Source organism: Salmo salar, chromosome 15, assembly GCF_965601325.2.
Source record: "Salmo salar chromosome 15, fSalSal1, whole genome shotgun sequence".
Taxonomy (NCBI): Eukaryota; Metazoa; Chordata; class Actinopteri; order Salmoniformes; family Salmonidae; genus Salmo; species Salmo salar.
In genome coordinates, this window is record NC_138305.1 from 88,096,285 (window position 1) to 88,118,828 (window position 22,544).

At 40.5% G+C, this 22,544-nt stretch overlaps 2 protein-coding genes and 1 non-coding gene across 6 annotated transcripts in view; all 3 read left to right on the forward strand.

The window, feature by feature from the left end:
• The first annotated feature begins 1,502 nt into the window (after window positions 1-1,502).
• LOC106572353 (complement receptor type 2) lies at window positions 1,503-6,813 on the forward strand. The gene is made up of 11 exons (XM_014146412.3): window positions 1,503-1,635; window positions 2,019-2,219; window positions 2,575-2,671; window positions 2,945-3,018; window positions 3,471-3,713; window positions 3,845-4,030; window positions 4,286-4,382; window positions 4,507-4,580; window positions 5,773-5,952; window positions 6,196-6,275; window positions 6,390-6,813. Exons 1-10 carry the CDS (start codon window positions 1,578-1,580, stop codon window positions 6,204-6,206), a joined length of 1,221 nt encoding a protein of 406 aa, XP_014001887.1. The 5' UTR covers window positions 1,503-1,577; the 3' UTR covers window positions 6,207-6,275; window positions 6,390-6,813.
• Window positions 6,814-16,325: 9,512 nt separating this feature from the next.
• Window positions 16,326-16,378, forward strand: LOC123727494 (U7 small nuclear RNA). The gene has a single exon (XR_006759489.1). It is a non-coding gene; the product is annotated as a U7 small nuclear RNA (small nuclear RNA).
• Window positions 16,379-21,212: 4,834 nt separating this feature from the next.
• LOC106572352 (signal peptide, CUB and EGF-like domain-containing protein 3) overlaps window positions 21,213-22,544 on the forward strand; it is a 115,112-nt gene continuing 113,780 nt past the window's right edge. For all 4 annotated transcript variants that reach the window (XM_014146408.3, XM_014146409.3, XM_014146410.3 and 1 more), the window contains exon 1: window positions 21,213-21,634. In XM_014146408.3, coding sequence (XP_014001883.1) covers window positions 21,529-21,634 — 106 coding nt within the window. In that variant the 5' untranslated portion in view covers window positions 21,213-21,528. The remainder of the gene's footprint in view (window positions 21,635-22,544) is intronic.

Below are 22,544 nucleotides of genomic sequence, written 5' to 3' on the forward strand. Positions count from 1 at the left end.
GTTGAAACCAGAATTAATCTGAAGAGCATACTTTTCCAGCGTGCCAGTGGCCATCGAAGGTGAGCATTTGCTCACAAGTCGTTCACGACGCCGAATTGCAGTCGGGTCAAGACACCGGTGAGGACGATGAGCTCGCAGATGAGCTTCCCTGAGATGATTTCTGACAGTTGTGCAGAAATTCTTCAGTTATGCAAACACACAGTTTCATCAGCTGTCCGGGTGGCTGGTCTCGAACCATCCCAGGTGAAGAAGCCAGCTGTGGAGGTCCTGGGCTGGCATGGTTCCACGTGGTCTTGGGGTGTGAGGCCAGTTGGACATACTGCCAAATTCTCAAAATGACGTTGGAGGCAGCTTATGGTAGAGAAATTAACAATCAATTCTCTGGCAACAACTATGGTGGACATTCCTGCTGTCAGCATGCCAGTTGCATGCTCCCTCAAAACTTGAAACATCTTTGGCATTGTGGCCTTTTTTATTGTTCCCAGTACATGGTGCACCTGTGTAAAGATCATGCTGTTTAATCAGTTTCTTGATATGCCACACTTGTCAGGTGGATGGATTATTTTGGCAAAGGAGAAATGCTCACTAACTGGGATGTAAACACATTTTTGCACAACGTTTCAGAGAAGTAAGCTTTGGTGCGTATGGAGCATTTCTGGGATATTTTATTTCAGCTCACGAAACATGGGACCAACACTTTACGTGTTGCATTTATATTTTTGTTCAGTTTTGTACAAATACAATTGGGGACAGTAAACAAGTTGACAAGATAGACTTTTATTAGTCATGTTTTGATAATAAGAAGTTTGGTGGGAACTGGATTGGGTGGAAACTGGGTTGCCCTGCATGTTTAACTACCATCAGGAAACATATTTTGTCTGGCCAAAGCATGTACAAAACAGAGGGTGTGGTAAACTAGTGCTCCCACTACAAGTTCAGTGGCATGATCTTGCCTCACTGCATTTTGTGTGCAGAAGTAAGAATTGTATAATCTTACTAAAATGGGAGTGTTGCTCTCTGTGGACCTGCTCTGCAGAGCAGAAATGTGGGTGAAATTGGAGGAGCAGGAGTGGAGGGGAAGTCAGTGAAGAGAAAGAAGAGGCAGACAATGCTAGTGTTAACAAATCATGTTCTGTCAAGTTTAAAAAATTTTTTAATCTTGTGTCTATGTATTTGACAATTAGATTTGTCCCCAAAGTGAAATTGGCCATAGAGCTTTCCACTCTTGACAGACGTGTGCAACTCGAATTTCAGGAGGAAATTTGATATGTAAAACATATCACCTTTGACTCACTCCTATTTTGGAGTGCATCTTAGTCCACTTATCATACATGATGTACAAATATCAGTGGGAAAACACAGGTTGTAGGCTAGGCCATGCAAAACGAACACGCCCCTTGTGAGTAAAGCCATTGTAGCTGACGTAAATAAACATCTGAATAGAAATAAGCCTACTTGCATGTCTACTCCGCCCTCCAACTATAAAATACAGCCTACTCTAGATAGTATTTCATTAAGCACGATAACATTTCAACGGGTAGGCCTACAGATCCAAATGCACATAAAACGTGGATGAAATGATGAATCTGGGGTATAAAATCATGTTCTTTTTATCAATTGCCATACATCCCTCAGGTAAGATTATTATATTCGTAAACATAACATTGCACAGACCACTGTAACACCGACAATGTAATTTGTAGAATTTTTCCATATTCATCGGATTAATGCAGTGATTCAAATTGCCACTGTTGCTGAGTACTACAAAGCAGGATCAATGAGTTAACCAGCTAGATTTCCTAAATATGTTGAAATAACTTAGTATTTTGGGGGGGAAAGATAAGCTTGGAATGGACATGGTGTAATTGTCTCAACAACAAAAAACACATTGAAGATTATTTCTTAATGAACCAGAAAGTCAATAGTTATTTCTGTTTTTTTTTTTTTTTATCAACGTTGGCTAACTCTTGATTGATTCTGCTTTACCTCTCTGGTGTGGGTCATTTGTTTGTAAACAGCTGAGGTTCCATCGACATGTGGTACGCCGCCGTCCTTTCCACACATGGAAGTCAGGGACAAATACCTGAGACAGAAAAACATATTCAGCAAAGGAGATAAAGTCCTCTACAGATGTGCTGAGGGCTACACTCAGTACAGTGGCATTCGGTCTATCATGTGTGAAGCTGGAAAATGGACAAGGTTATCCATGAAGTGTGAAAGTAAGTAATAGGCTACAGCTAAGCATTTAGCTCAGTATATTGTTGTTGTGCATAACACTGGTTCAATGGATGTCATGTCATCATATCATTATGGTTATGATAAGTGTCTCTGTCTGAGTCTGATGTGATGCGTGGGATGAGATTGTTGTGGCAAGGAGCTATCATTTGACACTACTCTGGTGGTTGCAAAGAGAGAGAATTTGGGAAGTTGAATGTATATTCTCTTCAGTCGTTGAGGGCTGCAGTGTCGCCGTCTTAACACTTCTCTGTATGAGTCTTTATGTTGAGTTTGGCACATCCACCCTGGATTCGTTCCCTGACTGCTCTGCTGTTTTCTAATGTGTCCTCTCCTTAGAGAAAATGTGTGGATCTGCTGGGGAGTTGTTCAATGGACACTATGATTACACGGGGGCTTCGTTCAGGGACAAGGCATATGCAGTGTGCAATGAGGGGTAAGTAACCAACTGGACAAAAACTGACTCAATCAATGTGTTTTCCACATCATTTAACCCAAAAAATCTATGTGATGACATTGAATCAACGTGGAAAACTGATTGGATTTGCAAAAAGTCATCAAAAAGTCATCACCTAAATTTTAAACTAAATGACAGTGAATTATTATTATTTTTCTCGTTGACTTCACATTAGTTAAACTCAACCAAATAAAAATGAAATGGGCCTGTAGCCTGAGATTTGTTGTTATCCTCTCTGTGATATTGGAACAGGTTTACACTGAAGGGGATGGAATACAGAATGTGTAAGGAGTCTGGCTGGAGTGGAGAGATTCCCACTTGTGAAGGTGTGCAACATTAAATGACCAATCTTACAGTAATATGCAGCAATAAGATCTATCCCTTTCTAAGTAGGATACATAACACACCTCCTAATCAATGTAGTAGGCCCTGCTGTATGAAATACCAGACTGGCATGACCCTGTACTTGTCTAAGAGATTGTGGGCACGACACACCAAGATACTCCTGTTGAGACTTGACGATGTTGGCCTTGGACATTCAGTCCGTAGTTGTCCCATCATCACAAAGGCATGATAATATCACATAAACAAACGTTTCTTTAGACTACTACAGCATGGCTAATGTCCTATCTACTGTACTGCAACGCTTTTTACCAAAGCATGAGCTCATTGTCTCCATGGAGGCATCTCCAAAATGAGCCACATTAACAATTATGTCATTATTGATGCAATAATGAATGAAACAAAACCACTAACATTTTAAATGTCCTCATTCTAGAGGGAGGTGAACCACAAGTGGTTCCAGCAGAAGTGACCTGCCCTGCTCCTTCTGTGGCCAACGGTGTGAAGCTGAGTGAGGCTGACTCAGTGTACAGGGTCGGAGACTCGGTGACCTTCACCTGCTCTGAGGGTTTCCTCCTGACTGGAGCCCAGCAGCTTACCTGTGGACCAGATGGGCAGTGGCAGCCCCAGCTCCCACTCTGTCAGGCCTCTGATATAACTCAAAGCTCCAAGCCTGATGGTAAACATAACAACATCCAAGATCTGTCTCTTTGATCATTGAAATATTATGATCCACGTTATGATGCATTGGTATTATACTAGATGTACTTTCTATCTATTGTCAAAATGGTCCATCTCCCTTTCCTTTAGGCAGATGTAGAGTGCCACCGTACCTCCCCAACGCACACCTTTCTGACCGCTACATAACACAGACAGACTTTGGTCCTGGTGAACGGGTCCGTTACAGATGTGCCTTGGGATACGTGAGAGCAAGAGGCACTTACTATAGTACCTGTGTCAGTGGGAAGTGGACGCCAGTAACTCTGAGATGTGAACGTAAGAACGCATAAGGAGAAGTATTAATGATGTTCAGAATATATTAAATGTACATGCACAGTATGTAGTACATAAAGAACATTCAACAAAATGCAGCTGCCCGTCTCATTGGCAGCGTGTTCAGGAGGTTGCACTTCTCTTATTTAACCATTAGGTGGCAGCAGATCCATAGCTAGTCTATATTATATCACTCTGGGGGAGTGAAGGTTTGTGTATTTTGTTCTTTCCCAAAAAATTATTGTTTCTTGTCCAAAGGCAAATCATGTGGATCTGCTGGAGAAATCTCTTATGGTGATTTCATTTATACTGGTGTAAAGTTTGGGGATACAGCTACAGGGGTTTGTAATGAGGGGTAAGTATTCTGTTAGTATGTCTATTTTCTCTCGAGGCTACCTAACCCTCATAATTGTTACAGTGTATAAATAAAATTATGCATTGCCAGATTAAATCACTTTTGGTGCCCATTTTTTAACCAGGTATCAACTGGTTGGACGGGGTGTAAGAAATTGCATGACTGATGGCTGGGATGGGCGTGTTCCCGTGTGTGAAGGTAGGCTGTCACATACATTTTCTAGATAGGCTACTGGGCGATTTCCCACCAGCGGGAGCGGGAAATATTTTTGGTATCTCAGATTGTCCTGCCAATTCTCACATAGCAACTTCATTGGGAGGAAGAATGTTTAACATGTTTTTTACTTTTGTATCACAAAGTAATTTTGAGAAAATCACGATGACATTTTAGGCCCTTTATAGAGCTATACATGCCTCCTGTGAGACCCTATGATCCGTGAACTGTACATGATACAGACATCTTGGTGTCATTATACTCCTTATAGTCTGCTCTAAAATATGGAGTACTTCTACATTCTGAAATACACATTCTCACATTCATTTATTCAACATTGAAAATATTAATATCTCAAAACTACTCTTTTTGATTTTGTTCATTTTAAGACATATTGTTTGTAACAATATGTACTGTACAAGTATATACATACAATTTCCAGAGTGGGCTCTCTGCTAATTCTGAAGGTATTATACATTTTATGAGCACCATCAACACAGTGAATGGGAAATTCTCTCTGCTGGTGACTTGCTGAATGTGCAATCCTAAAGGAGGGCTGTGATTGGTTAATAACCTATAATATCAATTTCTATGTATAAAATGGGTCATGTCATTAAAAGTACCAGAGAGACCATTCTAGAAATGTGACATGTTTGAAGAGTATATTGTTACAAACAATATGTCTACAAATAAGCAAAATGTTGAATAAATGAATGTGAGAATGTGTATTTCAGAATGTAGAAATACTCCATATTTTAGAGCAGACTATAAGGAGTATAATGACACCAAGATGTCTGTATCATGTACGGTTCACAGATCATAGGGTCTCACAGGAGGCATGTATAGCTCTATAAAGGGCCTAAAATGTCCACTTTCATTATGATTTTCTCAAAAATGGTTTGTGATACAAATGGAAAAAGCTTTTCAAGCATCCTTCCTCCCAATGAAGTTTCTATGTGAGATTTGCCAGAACAGTCTGAGATGCCAAAAATATTTTCTGCTCTCGCTGGCGTGGAACCGAATCGCCCTATTGCACCACACGGTATCACACCCGGGTCATAGGTAAATTGCTTTAGGTATCATTGTTTTAGTTTATAGCATCCCTGAACTTCCAATACTGTCACCATAATATTTTCAAAATTGTTGTAATGTAATCATGTAAATGTGTGTCTTTCAGCTGTGCAGTGTGCTGAACTTCCTACGGTGGTAAATGGAGAGACAAATGGCTATTTGGAACCACCTTACTTTTACAGCACTGTGATTGGCTATCGATGTCGCGTAGGGAAACTGATTGGCGCGAAAGAGATCTACTGTACCAAAGATGGGACATGGAGTGATCCACCTCCAGAGTGCAAAGGTTCCAAATCCTTTTCAAGTATATAGCTTCTCCAGCTGCACTATTTTGCAATGTTTTTTTAGCAAACTAGGAACATCCCTTAGGTGTTGAGAACTTGTCCCCGAGAGTAATGTTAGGGAACAAACCACTCATCCCCTTTAAAAACAATAGAATGAAAACATATGTTGTCATTTATATGCTCAATGGACAAGAGGAGCAAGAATGTCTCTTAAGTTTGGTGACTCTGACATTTGTCTGTGATAGGGGAATGGTGATGGATGGACCAGGCACCATCACATGTGGCCTGGAAGGGAAATGGACTCCTGCCCTTCCCACATGTAAATGTGAGTAATTCTGAATGTTCTAATCCCTGACAATATAACACTTTGTAGGCTTGGCTGATACATAACTGGAGTGCATTGTATAAAATTGTATTTAAAAAAAATCTTGTTTTACAGAACAGAAGAAATGAAAGTCAGATACAATTGATCATTATCCTGAATGGCACCAAGTCAACAACTTTACCATAATAACTTTTACCATAATAATTCAACTCAATCCACTTTATCTAGTGGTGTAAAGTACTTAAGTAAAAATACTTTAAAGTTCTCCGTAAGTCGTTTTTGGGGTATCTGTACTTTACTATTTATATTTTTGATAACTTTTACTTCACTACATTCCTAAAGAAAATTATGTACTTTTTTACTTCATACATTTTCCCTGACACTCAAAAGTACTAACTACATTTAGAATTCTTAGCAGGACAGGAAAATGGTCTGATTCACAACCTTTTCACTAAACACATGCTTTGTTTGTAAATGGTGTCTGAGTGTTGGAGTGTGTCCCTGGCTATCAATAAATTAAAAAAAGAAAAAAAGAAAATGGGGCCGTCTGCTTTGCTTAATATAAGGAATTTGAAATGATTTATACTTGTACTTTTATATATTTTAGCAATTATATGTACTTTTAATACTTAAGTATATTTAAAACCAAATACTTTTAGACTTTTACTCAAGTAGTATTTTACTGGGTGACTTTCACTTTTACTTTAGTCATTTTCTATGAAGGTATCTGTACTTTTACTCAAGTGTGACAATTGGGTACTTTTTCCACCACTGATTTTACCTTAGGGCATTTCCATGTAAAAGGACCAATGAGTACAAAGTTCATAGGAGCATGTCAAATGAAACCTAAGAGTCTATTATTATTGTTTGCATTGTGACATATGGTGTCTGAGTGTTGGAGTGTGTCTTCCCTGTGGCTCAGTTGGTAGAGCATGAGGGTTGTGGGTTCGTTTCCAACGGGGGGCCAGTACAAAAAAATGCATGAAATGTATGCATTCACTACTGTAAGTCGCTCTGGATAAGAGCGTCTGCTAAATGACTATAATGTATAAAAATGTAACATATATACAGCCATTTTCCATGTTAAAAATGTGGAATAAGCAAAGGCTTTGATTTCTGGTCAAATATATGGTAAAAAAAAAAAAAAGAAGAAACCCGCACACTGCTCGTGATAGTATCACTGCTCTTTAATGAGCTTTACGTATCAGACCCAAGGCCTTCGTCAGAGCTCCTGACAGTATCACTGCTCTTTAATGAGCTTTACGTATCAGACCCAAGGCCTTCGTCAGAGCTCCTGACAGTATCACTGCTCTTTAATGAGCTTTATGTATCAGACCCAAGGCCTTCGTCAGAGCTCGTGATAGTATCACTGCTCTTTAATGAGCTTTACGTATCAGACCCAAGGCCTTCGTCAGAGCTCCTGATAGTATCACTGCTCTTTAATGAGCTTTACGTATCAGACCCAAGGCCTTCGTCAGAGCTCCTGATAGTATCACTGCTCTTTAATGAGCTTTACGTATCAGACCCAAGGCCTTCGTCAGAGCTCCTGATAGTATCACTGCTCTTTAATGAGCTTTACGTATCAGACCCAAGGCCTTCGTCAGAGCTCCTGATAGTATCACTGCTCTTTAATGAGCTTTACGTATCAGACCCAAGGCCTTCGTCAGAGCTCCTGATAGTATCACTGCTCTTTAATCAGCTTTACGTATCAGACCCAAGGCCTTCGTCAGAGCTCCTGATAGTATCACTGCTCTTTAATGAGCTTTACGTATCAGACCCAAGGCCTTCGTCAGAGCTCCTGATAGTATCACTGCTCTTTAATCAGCTTTACGTATCAGACCCAAGGCCTTCGTCAGAGCTCGTGATAGTATCACTGCTCTTTAATGAGCTTTACGTATCAGACCCAAGGCCTTCGTCAGAGCTCCTGATAGTATCACTGCTCTTTAATGAGCTTTACGTATCAGACCCAAGGCCTTCGTCAGAGCTCCTGATAGTATCACTGCTCTTTAATGAGCTTTACGTATCAGACCCAAGGCCTTCGTCAGAGCTCCTGATAGTATCACTGCTCTTTAATGAGCTTTACGTATCAGACCCAAGGCCTTCGTCAGAGCTCCTGATAGTATCACTGCTCTTTAATGAGCTTTACGTATCAGACCCAAGGCCTTCGTCAGAGCTCCTGATAGTATCACTGCTCTTTAATGAGCTTTACGTATCAGACCCAAGGCCTTCGTCAGAGCTCCTGATAGTATCACTGCTCTTTAATGAGCTTTACGTATCAGACCCAAGGCCTTCGTCAGAGCTCCTGATAGTATCACTGCTCTTGAGCTTTACATATCAGACCCAAAGCCTTCGTCAGAGCTCCTGATAGTATCACTGCTCTTTAATGAGCTTTACGTATCAGACCCAAGGCCTTCGTCAGAGCTCCTGATAGTATCACTGCTCTTTAATGAGCTTTACGTATCAGACCCAAGGCCTTCGTCAGAGCTCCTGATAGTATCACTGCTCTTTAATGAGCTTTACGTATCAGACCCAAGGCCTTCGTCAGAGCTCCTGACAGTATCACTGCTCTTTAATGAGCTTTACGTATCAGACCCAAGGCCTTCGTCAGAGCTCCTGATAGTATCACTGCTCTTTAATGAGCTTTACGTATCAGACCCAAGGCCTTCGTCAGAGCTCCTGACAGTATCACTGCTCTTTAATGAGCTTTACGTATCAGACCCAAGGCCTTCGTCAGAGCTCCTGACAGTATCACTGCTCTTTAATGAGCTTTACGTATCAGACCCAAGGCCTTCGTCAGAGCTCCTGACAGTATCACTGCTCTTTAATGAGCTTTACGTATCAGACCCAAGGCCTTCGTCAGAGCTCCTGACAGTATCACTGCTCTTTAATGAGCTTTACGTATCAGACCCAAGGCCTTCGTCAGAGCTCCTGACAGTATCACTGCTCTTTAATGAGCTTTACGTATCAGACCCAAGGCCTTCGTCAGAGCTCCTGACAGTATCACTGCTCTTTAATGAGCTTTACGTATCAGACCCAAGGCCTTCGTCAGAGCTCCTGACAGTATCACTGCTCTTTAATGAGCTTTACATATCAGACCCAAGGCCTTCGTCAGAGCTCCTGACAGTATCACTTCTCTTTAATGAGCTTTACGTATCAGACCCAAGGCCTTCGTCAGAGCTCCTGACAGTATCACTGCTCTTTAATGAGCTTTACGTATCAGACCCAAGGCCTTCGTCAGAGCTCCTGACAGTATCACTGCTCTTTAATGAGCTTTACGTATCAGACCCAAGGCCTTCGTCAGAGCTCCTGACAGTATCACTGCTCTTTAATGAGCTTTACGTATCAGACCCAAGGCCTTCGTCAGAGCTCCTGACAGTATCACTGCTCTTTAATGAGCTTTACGTATCAGACCCAAGGCCTTCGTCAGAGCTCCTGACAGTATCACTGCTCTTTAATGAGCTTTACGTATCAGACCCAAGGCCTTCGTCAGAGCTCCTGACAGTATCACTGCTCTTTAATGAGCTTTACGTATCAGACCCAAGGCCTTCGTCAGAGCTCCTGACAGTATCACTGCTCTTTAATGAGCTTTACGTATCAGACCCAAGGCCTTCGTCAGAGCTCCTGACAGTATCACTGCTCTTTAATGAGCTTTACGTATCAGACCCAAGGCCTTCGTCAGAGCTCCTGACAGTATCACTGCTCTTTAATGAGCTTTACGTACCAGACCCAAGGCCTTCGTCAGAGCTCCTGACAGTATCACTGCTCTTTAATAAGCTTTACGTATCAGACCCAAGGCCTTCGTCAGAGCCTGACAGTATCACTGCTCTTTAATAAGCTTTACGTATCAGACTCAAGGCCTTCGTCAGAGCTTTTGTGAGTTTAAAAAATAATTTGCATCCTTATGTAGACAGCTCCATCCACATCCGTTTTCTAAGAAGAGGCTACTCTCCACAATGTGACAATGAAACTCTTGATTTGGCATTGGGGAAAACACGAGATGAACTGCCACAAAAAGGACCCACTAGAGCTAAAGAACAGTCTGTAATGTTCACCAGCACATATACTTTGAACTCGCGCAAAGTGGGAGATGCTGTCAAGAAACACTGGCATGTTTTATCATTGGACCCAGCTTTGCCAGCTGAATTTAAGAATCTACCACTTATTGTATATAGGAGAGGTCGCAATTTACGCGATAAATTGGTCCATGCCAACAGCCAGATTTAAAAGAAAATGAGCCAGGCTATTTTACGCCCTCTTCCGACTGGTAGCTATAAATGCAGAGGTTGCTCACAGTGTAACAACATGATGAAGTGTGAATATATCTGCCACCCACATACAGGAAAACGGTTCCAAATGAATGACATTATTACGTGCTCTACCACCCATGTTATCTATATGATTAAATGTCCATGTGGGCTGTGTTATGTAGGTAAAACCTCTCGTTCTCTCAAACAGAGAATTAGTGAACATACAAGTTCAATCAGGAGAAACGACAGGGATTATCCAATCGCAGTACATTTTAATGACCAAAAACATGACATTTCTACCTTTTAGATTTTGTGGCGTAGAGAAAGTCAAGATATCAGACAGGGAAGGAGATATTAATAATACTCTGAGAAAAAGAGAATGTTTTTGGATTTTCACCCTCCAGACATTCTTTCCTAAAGGTCTTAATGATGAAATGCCTATGTATGTGATGTTGTAAATGTGAACATGAATTTTCTATTTTATTTTATTTTATTTCACCTTTATTTAACCAGGTAGGCTAGTTGAGAACAAGTTCTCATTTACAACTGCGACCTGGCCAAGATAAAGCAAAGCAGTGCGACACAAACAACAACACAGAGTTACACATGGAATAAACAAGCGTACAGTCAATAACACAATAGAAAAAAAGAAAGTCAATATACAGTGTGTGCAAATGACGTGAGGAGGTCGGCAATAAATAGGCCATAGTAGCGGAATGATTACGATTTAGCAGATTAACACTGGAGTGATAAATGAGCAGATGACGATGTGCAAGTAGAGATACTGGTTTGCAAAAGAGCAGAAAAGTAAATAAAAATAATATGGGGATGAGGTAGGTAGATAGGGTGGGCTATTTACAGATGGACTATGTACAGCTGCAGCGATCGGTTAGCTGCTCAGATAGCTGATGTTTAAAGTTAGTGAGGAAAATATAAATCTCCAGCTTCAGAGATTTTTGCAATTCGTTTCAGTCACTGGCAGCAGAGAACTGGAATGAAAGGCGGCCAAAGGGGGTGTTGGCTTTGGGGATTACCAGTGAGATATACCTGCTGGAGCGTGTGCTACGGATGGGTGTTGTTATCGTGACCAGTGAGCTGAGATAAGGCGGAGCTTTACCTAGCATAGACTTATAGATGACCTGGAGCCAGTGGGTCTGGCGATGAATATGTAGCGAGGGCCAGCCGACTAGATCATACAGGTCGCAGTGGTGGGTGCTATAAGGGGCTTTGGTAACAAAACGGATGGCACTGTGATAGACTGCATCCAGTTTGCTGAGTAGAGTATTGGAAGCTATTTTGTAGATGAAATCGCCGAAGTCGAGGATCGGTAGGATAGTCAGTTTTACTAGGGTAAGTTTGGCGACGTGAGTGAAGGAGGCATTGTTTGCGAAATAGGAAGCCGATTCTAGATTTGATTTTGGATTGGAGATGTTTAATATGAGTCTGGAAGGAGAGTTTACAGTCTAACCAGACACCTAGGTATTTGTAGTTGTCCACATATTCTAGGTCAGAACCGTCCAGAGTAGTGATGCTAGTCGGACTGGCGGGTGCGGGCAGCGAACGGTTCAAAAGCATGCATTTGGTTTAACTAGCGTTTAAGAGCAGTTGGAGGCCACGGAAGGAGTGTTGTATGGCATTGAAGCTCGTTTGGAGGTTAGTTAACACATGAATGAATGCCCTCATTTCAAATGACTCTGACGTTTTTCTTGCGTTGTACCCAATGATTTATGGAAACTTGCTTGGTGGTTCGATGGCCTCATTGTAGTTTTACGGACGTGTTTAATACGTTTTATGTACACTATTAGAATATTTATAAAATTCACATTGTTATATTTGGTAACACTTACTTATTTTCCCTCGACTCCAAACCCATTCGAAGCATGGTACGAATGTGGGTGGAGCTAGGTCTAAATAAGGGTGCAAAAAACTAATTTTACTCACAAAAGCTCTGACGAAGGCCTTGAGTCAGATACGTAAAGCTCATTAAAGAGCAGTGATACTGTCACGAAGCAGTGTGCGGGTTTCTTCTTTTTTCTCATCTTATTCAACTGTTTCCATGAACCTGCAACAAAGATAGCTCAGATGTGCGAGTGCCTTTTGAATTTTGGTCCAATATATGGAAAAGGGGTCTTAGACAACATCTACCAGAAAAAGTCTTAAAAGTTATTTGAAATACATCAAACACATGAATATTGAACTAAAGACCCCTGCCAACTAATATAAACACATATTTAGTTTTGGGGAAATGATTTAGTTTAAGAAAGTTTAAGAAACATTGCCTTGTGACTAAAAACCCACATATCTTTAATATATTTTCTAATTTCTCTCCCTCATGAGGAGGGAGGATAATAAAAGTTAAAAGAAGTAACAAGTAAAGGTAAACTTACCAATTAGTTATAGTGTTTTAAAATATGTTTTATTGCCACATACACAGGATAAGTGCAATGAAATGGGTTGTTTTACAGGGTCAGCCATAGTATCGGGATGACCGTGGAGCAAATTAGGGGTAAGTCCTTTGCTCAAGGGCACATCGACAGATTTTACACCTTGTCGGCTTGGGTATTCAAACCAGCGACCTTTCAGTTACAGGCCAAATGCTCTAACCACTAGGCTACCTACCGCCTTTCAGGATACATCACCATGAAGAGAACAATATTCATATCCATAGTTATGCATTTCTGTAGCTGACATCCAATTATTTCTGCAGACATCTTTGAATCTTAATTCGGAGTAGATATTTAGATTTTGGAAAATGTGGTCACATAAAAAACTGAGGGAGATTTTGGCGTAATTCTGTATCCAAACTTTGCCTCTACACAGTTCTTCCAGTAAATGTGTTTCTGTGAAATTTGTTGTGTAAATTGTTCAATGTACTCCTTGTGCATAGAGTTGTATGGTTTGTTAAACGTTTTCTGTCTTCTGCAAGGCGTGGTATAAAATATTGTATCAAACGATAACACACGTGAATTTGAAACTTTTTTTTCTTCTCCAATTGCTGCTTCAAGTTTGTATCTGTGGAATTTGGCTCATGTTCGCTGAGGTGGGGCAGCTTTGAGGTGCATGTTGCCTCAGGAAAGAATGAGTGAGAACGTGCCAAACTGACAGTACGCAGTCTGTCTCTGTACCAATGAGAGCCCAGCCTAAGGCACTTCCTCCCTTCACTGTTCAGGCCTAGAGCAGGAGGACCAGGTATAGGGGTAATCTGCGGTTGCTACATAATTGTTTTACTTATAAATTAATTATACCCATTGATTCTTGAAGAATATAACTTATAAATGCCTTATGAGCATACTTCAACTGTTGTATCCCATCATAACCCAAAATATAAGCTTGTTTTACTCCAATGTTTGTAAACAAAGCAAATGTAAACAAACACTATATAGCCTCAAAACATGGTTAAACTACACATGTTATATCATGGATGGTCAGTCCTTGCATCCAGAGCTCTGTCTATTCATTTAAGAGTGGTTACATTTCTCCAACCCCATCCCTCAGCTTTTTACTGAAACAGTGTTATTATACACTTTATTGCTTCAACTGCTGATTGCTTCTTTAAAGGGAATCATTGATGAGCAAATGCAGAAATAAGAGTGCTTTGTGCTTCTCTGTGACATGATTATTATGTTTTATTTAACCTTTATTTTACTAGGCAAGTCAGTTAAGAATAAATTCTTATATACAATGACAGCCTACCCCGGCCAAACCCGGACGACGCTGGGCCAATTTTGCCCTATGGGATTCCCAATCACGGCCGAATGTGATACAGCCTTGATGATGGTGACATGATGATAGAAATATACTATTTAGAACAAACACGCATCTCTGACATGTAGAATAAGGAATCCCATCAGCTCTATTATTGGTATTTCTGCAACGTTAATAAAGAACGTTTTCATACTGAACATGGACAGAAACAGGTGGACAACCTTCAGAGCTTGTGTGAGCACCATGCTGCCACTAGAGGGCAGTCCAGCTTTGTGCTGGATGGTTTCTGCTGAATAGGTCTGTAGGCAACCGTCTGTAAACCTATGCAGACTAGTCTGTCCTCACAGCAGATGTATATGCAGACTGGAACAGTGAGAGACTATAGAGGAGTGCGGTAATTGCACAGTATTGATTGAGGCTGTAACGTCATGTGCTGATATAAGACAACGTACTGTTTACAGACCACTTTATGAAGGACTGCTGGTGTTGCCCTTATTTGCATGTGCACAGCTACACAGGCCTTCTTACAGCTTTACCACTTCACTCACTTAACAGCTGTTGCATTTAACTGCCTGTTGTAATCATAATGTCCCGACAAACATTGATCTGAAATCATTTCAGGCAGGCAGAACAAACAGGCAGGCAGAACAAACAGACTTCAAAACAAATTGATGGGCTTTACCGTCATCCTCTTTCATAACCCCTTGTTAGATGTTCATAATGACCAAATTGCTTCAGAGTGTTTCAAACAGGATTATGCTGCATATGGTGCGGATTTAATGAGGATTTATTTATGTATTTTCTATTGTTGCCGAGAAATGAGGTGATGTGAGCACAGTTATCCAAAAACAAAAGCTACGGGAGGATAAACAGTCTGCAATGTTGCTCTCTCATAGGAAAGAATGCTCCCTGTTACTGTCAAGATTATATTTATATAATGTCATTATAGTTATATTTATATAATGCCATTGTAGTTATATTTATATAATGCCATTATAGTTATATTTATATAATTCCATCAGAATTATGTTTATATAATTCCATCAGAATTATATTTATATAATGCCATTGTAATTATATTTATATAATGCCATTAGAATTATATTTATATAATGCCATTAGAATTATATTTACATAATGCCATTAGAATTATATTTATATAATGCCATTAGAATAATATTTATATAATGCCATTAGAATTATATTTTTATAGTACCATTAGAATTCTCCATCTGTAGGTTGCGAGAGGGAAATAATTACTTTTAACAGCTTTCTCTTTGGCGATTACACAGAGCAATAAATGAGTAGTGAATGAATGTGTTTAATGTGTTTCATATTCCATACCATTTATCATAAGCCATTAAGTAATTAATTTTGTACAAAATGTTGGTAATTTGTACCTCACTAATAAGAGGAATTGCCTCCACTTAAATGAACAGCATGCCTCCAGGTAACAGTATAAATGTTGAACTGTTGAATTGTGTTTTATTTTGCCTTGTATCAATTTTAACCTGCTTCCACTGGAGGTTTAAAATCAAGTCTTAAGGCTGAGTAACAAAAAACAATTTGTTTTGCAGCCTCGAAAAGTGAAACCTTGGCTGACCCTGCCCACCTGAAAAAATACTACAGTATATTGTAGAATTCTATAATGAACTGTAGTATAAGCTACTGTAGAATACTACATTAAATACTACAGTATAATCCGGAAGAAAAAAAACTGTAGTCAATACTACAGTAAAGTCTGCAAAAACAGCACAGTCCGCAAAAACCCTACACTTTTTTAACTATTGTAAATACTACAGTATATAATTTGCATATACCCTGCCCATTCCCCTCCCCCATATTGCAATTTGTCCCACCCCTAAGTGAGAAACCTACAAGCCACATATTTACATTACATTACATTTAAGTCATTTAGCAGACGCTCTTAACCAGAGCGACTTACAAATTGGTGCATTCACCTTATGATATCCAGTGGAAAATAATATAAAATAAATAAAATAATATGGACATATAGTCCATATTGCGTTCCCTACAAGTCATAGAAAAGAGCAGAAGTGCTGAACTATCTGTTCAGATCCCAATCCTATCTACATAGAAATGTTCTGTTTTAGTATTTCTCCAGTAGGTTTTCTGAAGGAGAAAGCCTCCACTTTCATGTCAAAGATAGTAAAACAAAAACACAACAGTAAATACAGTAATGTCTGCAAAAACACTACAGTAAATACTGCAGTATACTACAGTCTACAAAAACGCTACAGTAAATACAGCAGTATACTATCAATCTAATGTATTTATAAAGCCATTCTTACATCAGCTCATGTCACAAAGTGCTGTACAGAAACCCAGCCTAAATCCCCAAACAGCAAGCAATGCAAGTGTAGAAGCACGGTGGCTAGGAAAAACTCTCTAGAAACTCCCTACATTCTGCAAAAACAGCACATTAATTACTATAGTACATACGCCAGTTATTTTACTACAGTATTTATACTATAGTTAACTGTAAATACTACAGTGAATACTATAGTATATATACCATAGTATCCTATTATCATGACGCAAGGTGAGACCCAGATGCAGACACCGAAGGCAGATGGTTGGAGTCTTACAATGTTTATTAATCCAAAAGGGGTAGGCAAGAGAATGGTCGTGGACAGGCAAAAGGTCAAAACCAGATCAGAGTCCAGGAGGTACAGAGTGGCAGACAGGCTCGTGGTCAAGGCAGGCAAGAAGGTCAGGCAGGCAGGTACAGAGTCCAGAAACAGGCAAGGGTCAAAACCCGGAAGACTAGAAAAAGGAGAATGCAAAAAGCAGGAGAACGGGAAAACCGCTGGTTGACTTGGAAACATACAAGACGAACTGGCACAGAGAGACAGGAAACACAGGGATAAATACACTGGGGAAAATAAGCGACACCTGGAGGCGGTGGAGACAATCACAGGGACAGGTGAAATAAATCAGGGCGTGACACCTATAGTATTTCTTCATATGGGAGTGACCCAGAGAGCTCAGAGTGGTGTGGTTGTTTTAATCTCTTTCAGAGGAAACATTTATTTTCTCCAGAGTAAAAAAAGGTTTAGGACTGATCTTGACCTGTGCCACTTAGTCTGAATGTTTTGTATGAAATCTTTTACTCAACAAAGCATCTCTGCATTTGTGTTTTCTCTCGTCGGTTTGCTTGTCAAGGTTAAGTTCTAGGGATCAGACAGAGAGGAGTGAATGAATGCCTTAGAGATGTATTTTCAAATAACGTATTTCTTCAAAAGGAGCAAAGTTTCATGTCATTCTACTGTGAGCGTGCTTTTCTACTTGGTTAAGATACAAACCTAGCAGAAATCTATGACCCTCATCTACTGTAGGCCTTGTTAAATGCTGACTGGGATAAAGGCATACACGTTGTGCCGTATAGCTAGACACTGAGGTCATGGTACTTCCCCATAATCCCTGGTCGCTCTTGGGGCAGGCGTTCGTCATCTGACTGTATCTGTGTGGGAGATTGGCAGGTCTCATCCTGTGACTGTAGCTGTGTTGGAGATTGGCAGGTCTCATCTTGTGACTGTAGCTGTGTTGGAGATTGGCAGGTCTCATCCTGTGACTGTAGCTGTGTTGGAGATTGGCAGGTCTCATCCTCTGACTGTAGCTGTGTTGGAGATTGGCAGGTCTCATCCTCTGACTGTAGCTGTGTTGGAGATTGGCAGGTCTCATCCTCTGACTGTAGCTGTGTTGGAGATTGGCAGGTCTCATCCTCTGACTGTAGCTGTGTTGGAGATTGGCAGGTCTCATCCTCTGACTGTAGCTGTGTTGGAGATTGGCAGGTCTCATCCTCTGACTGTAGCTGTGTTGGAGATTGGCAGGTCTCATCCTGTGACTGTAGTTATGTTGGAGATTGGCAGGTCTCATCCTCTGACTGTAGCTGTGTTGGAGATTGGCAGGTCTCATCCTGTGACTGTAGCTGTGTTGGAGATTGGCAGGTCTCATCCTCTGACTGTAGCTGTGTTGGAGATTGGCAGGTCTCATCCTCTGACGGTAGCTGTGTTGGAGATTGGCAGGTCTCATCCTCTGACGGTAGCTGTGTTGGAGATTGGCAGGTCTCATCCTCTGACGGTAGCTGTGTGGAAGGTCTGCCTCAGGCTGGATCTTAGTTGATCATAGGGGGATTCGTGAAGATTCTTTGCAGTCTGTACAGTAAAGCCACTACTGAGTATGCAGCTCTTACCCAGCCTATTTAGCTCATTCAAATAGGTCACCACCAAAACAGGTGGGAGATAATCACCCATAGCCTTGGAGCACAGTTTTGATGTTCCTGCTCATGCAAAGGTTCCAAATCATCTAACCCTCAATCGATTCTTAGTTTACCTCCCCCATCTGATCCCCTGTGGCTCTGGCATGGTCAATGCCCAAATACCCTGCTGTGTTGCTTGGAGGGAGAAGATGGGGAATGAGTAATATACCATCTTGGTCCTGTGTGGCTCAATTGCTTGAGCATGGCGTTTGCAACGTCAGTGTTGTAGGAAAATGTAAGCAAGCACTACTGTAAATTTAAGCAAGCACTACTGCATGTAAAATGGTATGGTAGAGTGAGTCCCATTGCTGAAGTATATGATGCCATTTGGTTACATAATGGGGCTGTGTGCTTATCTAATAGGAGAAGCCTGTATTGCAGCCTGCAGCTGTATTTTCCCAGTCTCTTTCTTTACCCTACCGGCATACTCTTTCCTTTTCCTCCAGATTCACAGTGTAACTGAAGTCCTTTCATGACGACTCGGGTCATAAATTAAACATTACCTGGGCTTCTCTTATGCATCTGTTCAAGTAAAAATAGGTATGTTTGTGTGTAGAGTGATGCCCATGCACACCCCTCTACCATTAATGAAGTAAGTGTTACTGCTGTACCCATATGAAAACCTATGCATCACTTACAGCTCCCAGGCTCAGGCCCCCCTGCCACTGTGGCCTGACTTTCTCTGGCTCCCCAGTGATTCTCAGCTCATTTGGTTATACAGGGCTCACAATTACCTGGAGATTTGGGGTTTGGGATATGGATATTTACATATTTCTTCTGACAGATGTTATTATAATTACACAGGCCAGGCTGCCAGACTTCACAATTTGGATTTGAATGGTCATTACTATGAATCCTTTCAAATTATGTATGTTACAAGCCAAGAGGGATTTCTTTTAAAGGGCATTTTTATACTTTGTCTGATTATTCCTGGTTATAAAAACAACTCTAGGGAAACCATTAAGATTCACGACATGAAGGTTCACAACAGAGGAGTACCATCCATGTTCATTTTTTTTCTTCAAAATTAGACGCACGTCCATAAAATTGTATATGATCAGGCTGCATTTTACCACCCAAATATTAATAAGGAGCATTAGACATTGCCAGAAAGTGTCTTCCATCCTGCAAGGCAAAAACAAAGAACAAATACTTAATCAAAGATTAAACTTGGGTTAAAAAAAATAAGAAAGAAACCTTAATGTTCCTCTGTACCTTTGAACTATTGAAAAAAAAATAAACATTTTATCAGCCACAGAGAACTATCTTTATGGTCAAGCTTTTATCAGATTGTTTGCTATCAAAAGTTTCCGTTATCTTACTAAGCCTGTAGAAAATAGATTTATTTTTAATCTCCAAATCAATTTTAATGCGATATCCTAATTGCATTTTTGATTAAAGAGAAATAAAACAGGGGAGCTAGAGAACATCATTATTGGGCATTATCTTTCTCAAAACAAATGTCAACTTAAAGCGTAATGCATCAGTACAGCAGATTAAATCCTAGAGGAAATGAAATATAATAAGCATATCTTCTGTCTAATACTGATGCAGAGCTGAATCTAATCTCCATGTTCCAATCTTCTTTTAACTCTTTCAAGATGAAAAGCACCCATGATGCACTGCCACAATGAAAGAACAGGAACATGCTGATTCTTGTTTGCATTTCCTTTTGTTCGGCTTTTATTGATTCTTTTAAAGAGACAAGGGGGAGGTATAGACTAGCTGCAAAACACAAAGACATATTAATTAATGGGACACTTATCCGCTAGGAGGCAAGCAGTATAGGTTTGGCCTGCTGTAAATAAAAAGGAAATGTATCATTTGAGGGGTGTTAACAGGCAGGTGATGGGAAATGTAGGCTGCTTGGAGATAGCCATTGCTGGGTTTTAGAAGATGTGAAAACCTATTTGTGAGGTGTGGCCAGGGAAATGTAATACTTGTTCTGTGTCTGCCTTGTGTAGCCTACACCTGGGTATAGAAATAAGCAAATTCAAGTGGTGGTGCAGACAAATTGGACAGGGTACAAACTCATTTGAAAAAGGAGTAGGCCTGTGTATACAAAAAGATTATATAAAATGCCAGACTTGTGTTTTTTATTTAAGTAAAGCCAGCATGTAAAGCCAGCGGAACAAATATATGAGTAAGATGTGATAATTAAACTGAATCTCCTGCAGGCTATTGCTCAATAGCAGATCATGTCATGGGGTTTATTGCTCTCTAGATCTTTTTGAATGCGATTTGCTCCTGGCTTTTTTGAGGTGGCAAAAATAGGTAATAATAATTTAGTATGAGAAGCAATCATGGGAGATGGAGTGTCCACGAGAGCTCGCGTAGCACACGCAGGGACTACGACCTGTTCGCGGTCATTGTGCATGGGGAGCTATCAACACAACTCCTTATATTTGACATTGTATGTGTCAGTTGCAGGTTTTCATTTTATTTTTTTTCCGCACCGCTCTTTTCCCTTGTCTGTGGGGAAAGTGTCCAAATTGGTTGTGGTGTGGCGCGCGGTCCATAGATTGCACCCAGATTTTGACCTTTCGCCCACGGAAGTCTCCTCCATGACAACCCCCGACTTCGTTCCAACCAGCAGCTGATTGTAAATTCCTGCAGAAAAATAAATACTTGCAAGTAGTTGGAGAAAGAGAGAGAGCGCGTGTGGGAGAGCGAGAGCAGGAGCAATGCGCGGATCCTCATCTCTCCACCCCTTTCCTCCTCTCTGCCTCACTCCATCTCTCTCAAGCGTCCTTCTGCCTCTCTCTTATATTGAAATTGGTCTGGGTCGAACAGGATCACAGAACACCGCTTCTCTATTGCTGCACATTGTCGGGCATTCCGCAAAACCCGATCACTTGAAACACAATAAGCATACACAAAGGAAAGGACATAGTACCACAATATATTTTTAAAGGTGGAACACGTTTTTCTTATAAAAAAAATACCGTCCGTTTGTGCGTGTTAAGCGTTTTAAAGTAGGTGTTTAACTATAACAGTCCAACTACAGTATAAAGTAGCCATGCATCTGCACATTATAATGCGCGCTAGCATTGGATTAGTCGGTTTCTGTCTGCTTGCCTTTGTCCAACAGCCAGCTCGCGCTTCAGGAGGCAAATCCACTCAAGGTAAGTTTTCCCATTAAAATACCTTTATTCCTCCAGGCTTTATCTTTCAGACCCTGGGGAGCAGCTATGATTATTTAGTGCAGATTTCATTACCTCAATCCGCTGTGCATTGTGAATTTGTAAGCTAATGCCTGACCAATTTCTAATTGAGTTACAAATTAGTTCATTTTTAAAGATTACACACACACCAATAAATTCAGCATCTCACAATAAAAAATAAAAAACGAAGTATGCCTCATTAATCCTATTCAACATTATATTATATTTAAAGAACAGGCACACTGGTAAGCAAATTGAAAGCTCTTTTAGTAGGCTGATACAAAATATGTTTATGTATTAAGTACCTAGGAAATTCCACTCTGTTTAAATATTGTTTTGCACTGGCATGTGTCCTGAGATCAGGAAATCGTTTATTCTGTTGCATGCCCAGACTATATTTGTCTCCCCACGATGGTTAAGCTACTGCTGCACTTTTCTGAGATTGGCACAAAAGTGGCAAATTAACCTGTTTTATAGGTCTGATCCAAAACCGTTAATCAATGTTTAAATCCCCCTGACACTCCCGTTTTCTAACCATGAAGATAAACTGGCGACACTTCAAACAACAACAGTGTGAACAGAACAGGTTTGTTGAGAACTTCAACAACAGAGTAGTTGTTAATGAGAGAGAGAGACCATCAAGATGTATTTGTCATTACCAAGCCAAGTATTTGAAAATACTCTGTAACACTCTCATGGAGGAGCAGGGCTCTCCCTAGTCTCTCTGTCAAAGCCTCCACTGAGCTAGGCTACAGTACTGCACTCAGGTTGCTTTCATGTCTTGCCTCCTCTGTTTGATTCATACACAGATTGTGCCTCAAGGCTTTAAGGTGAAAAACTCTAAATCCTCATTGAGCACTCAGACTAAAGA

Coding starts and splice junctions, on each gene's coding strand:
- LOC106572353 (XM_014146412.3), top strand. CDS start 1,578: ATGATGAATCTGGGGTATAAAATCATGTTCTTTTTATCAATTGCCATA. Junction 4,383..4,506: donor ACAGGGGTTTGTAATGAGGG/GTAAGTATTCTG, acceptor TTTTTTAACCAG/GTATCAACTGGTTGGACGGG. Junction 4,581..5,772: donor GCGTGTTCCCGTGTGTGAAG/GTAGGCTGTCAC, acceptor TGTGTCTTTCAG/CTGTGCAGTGTGCTGAACTT.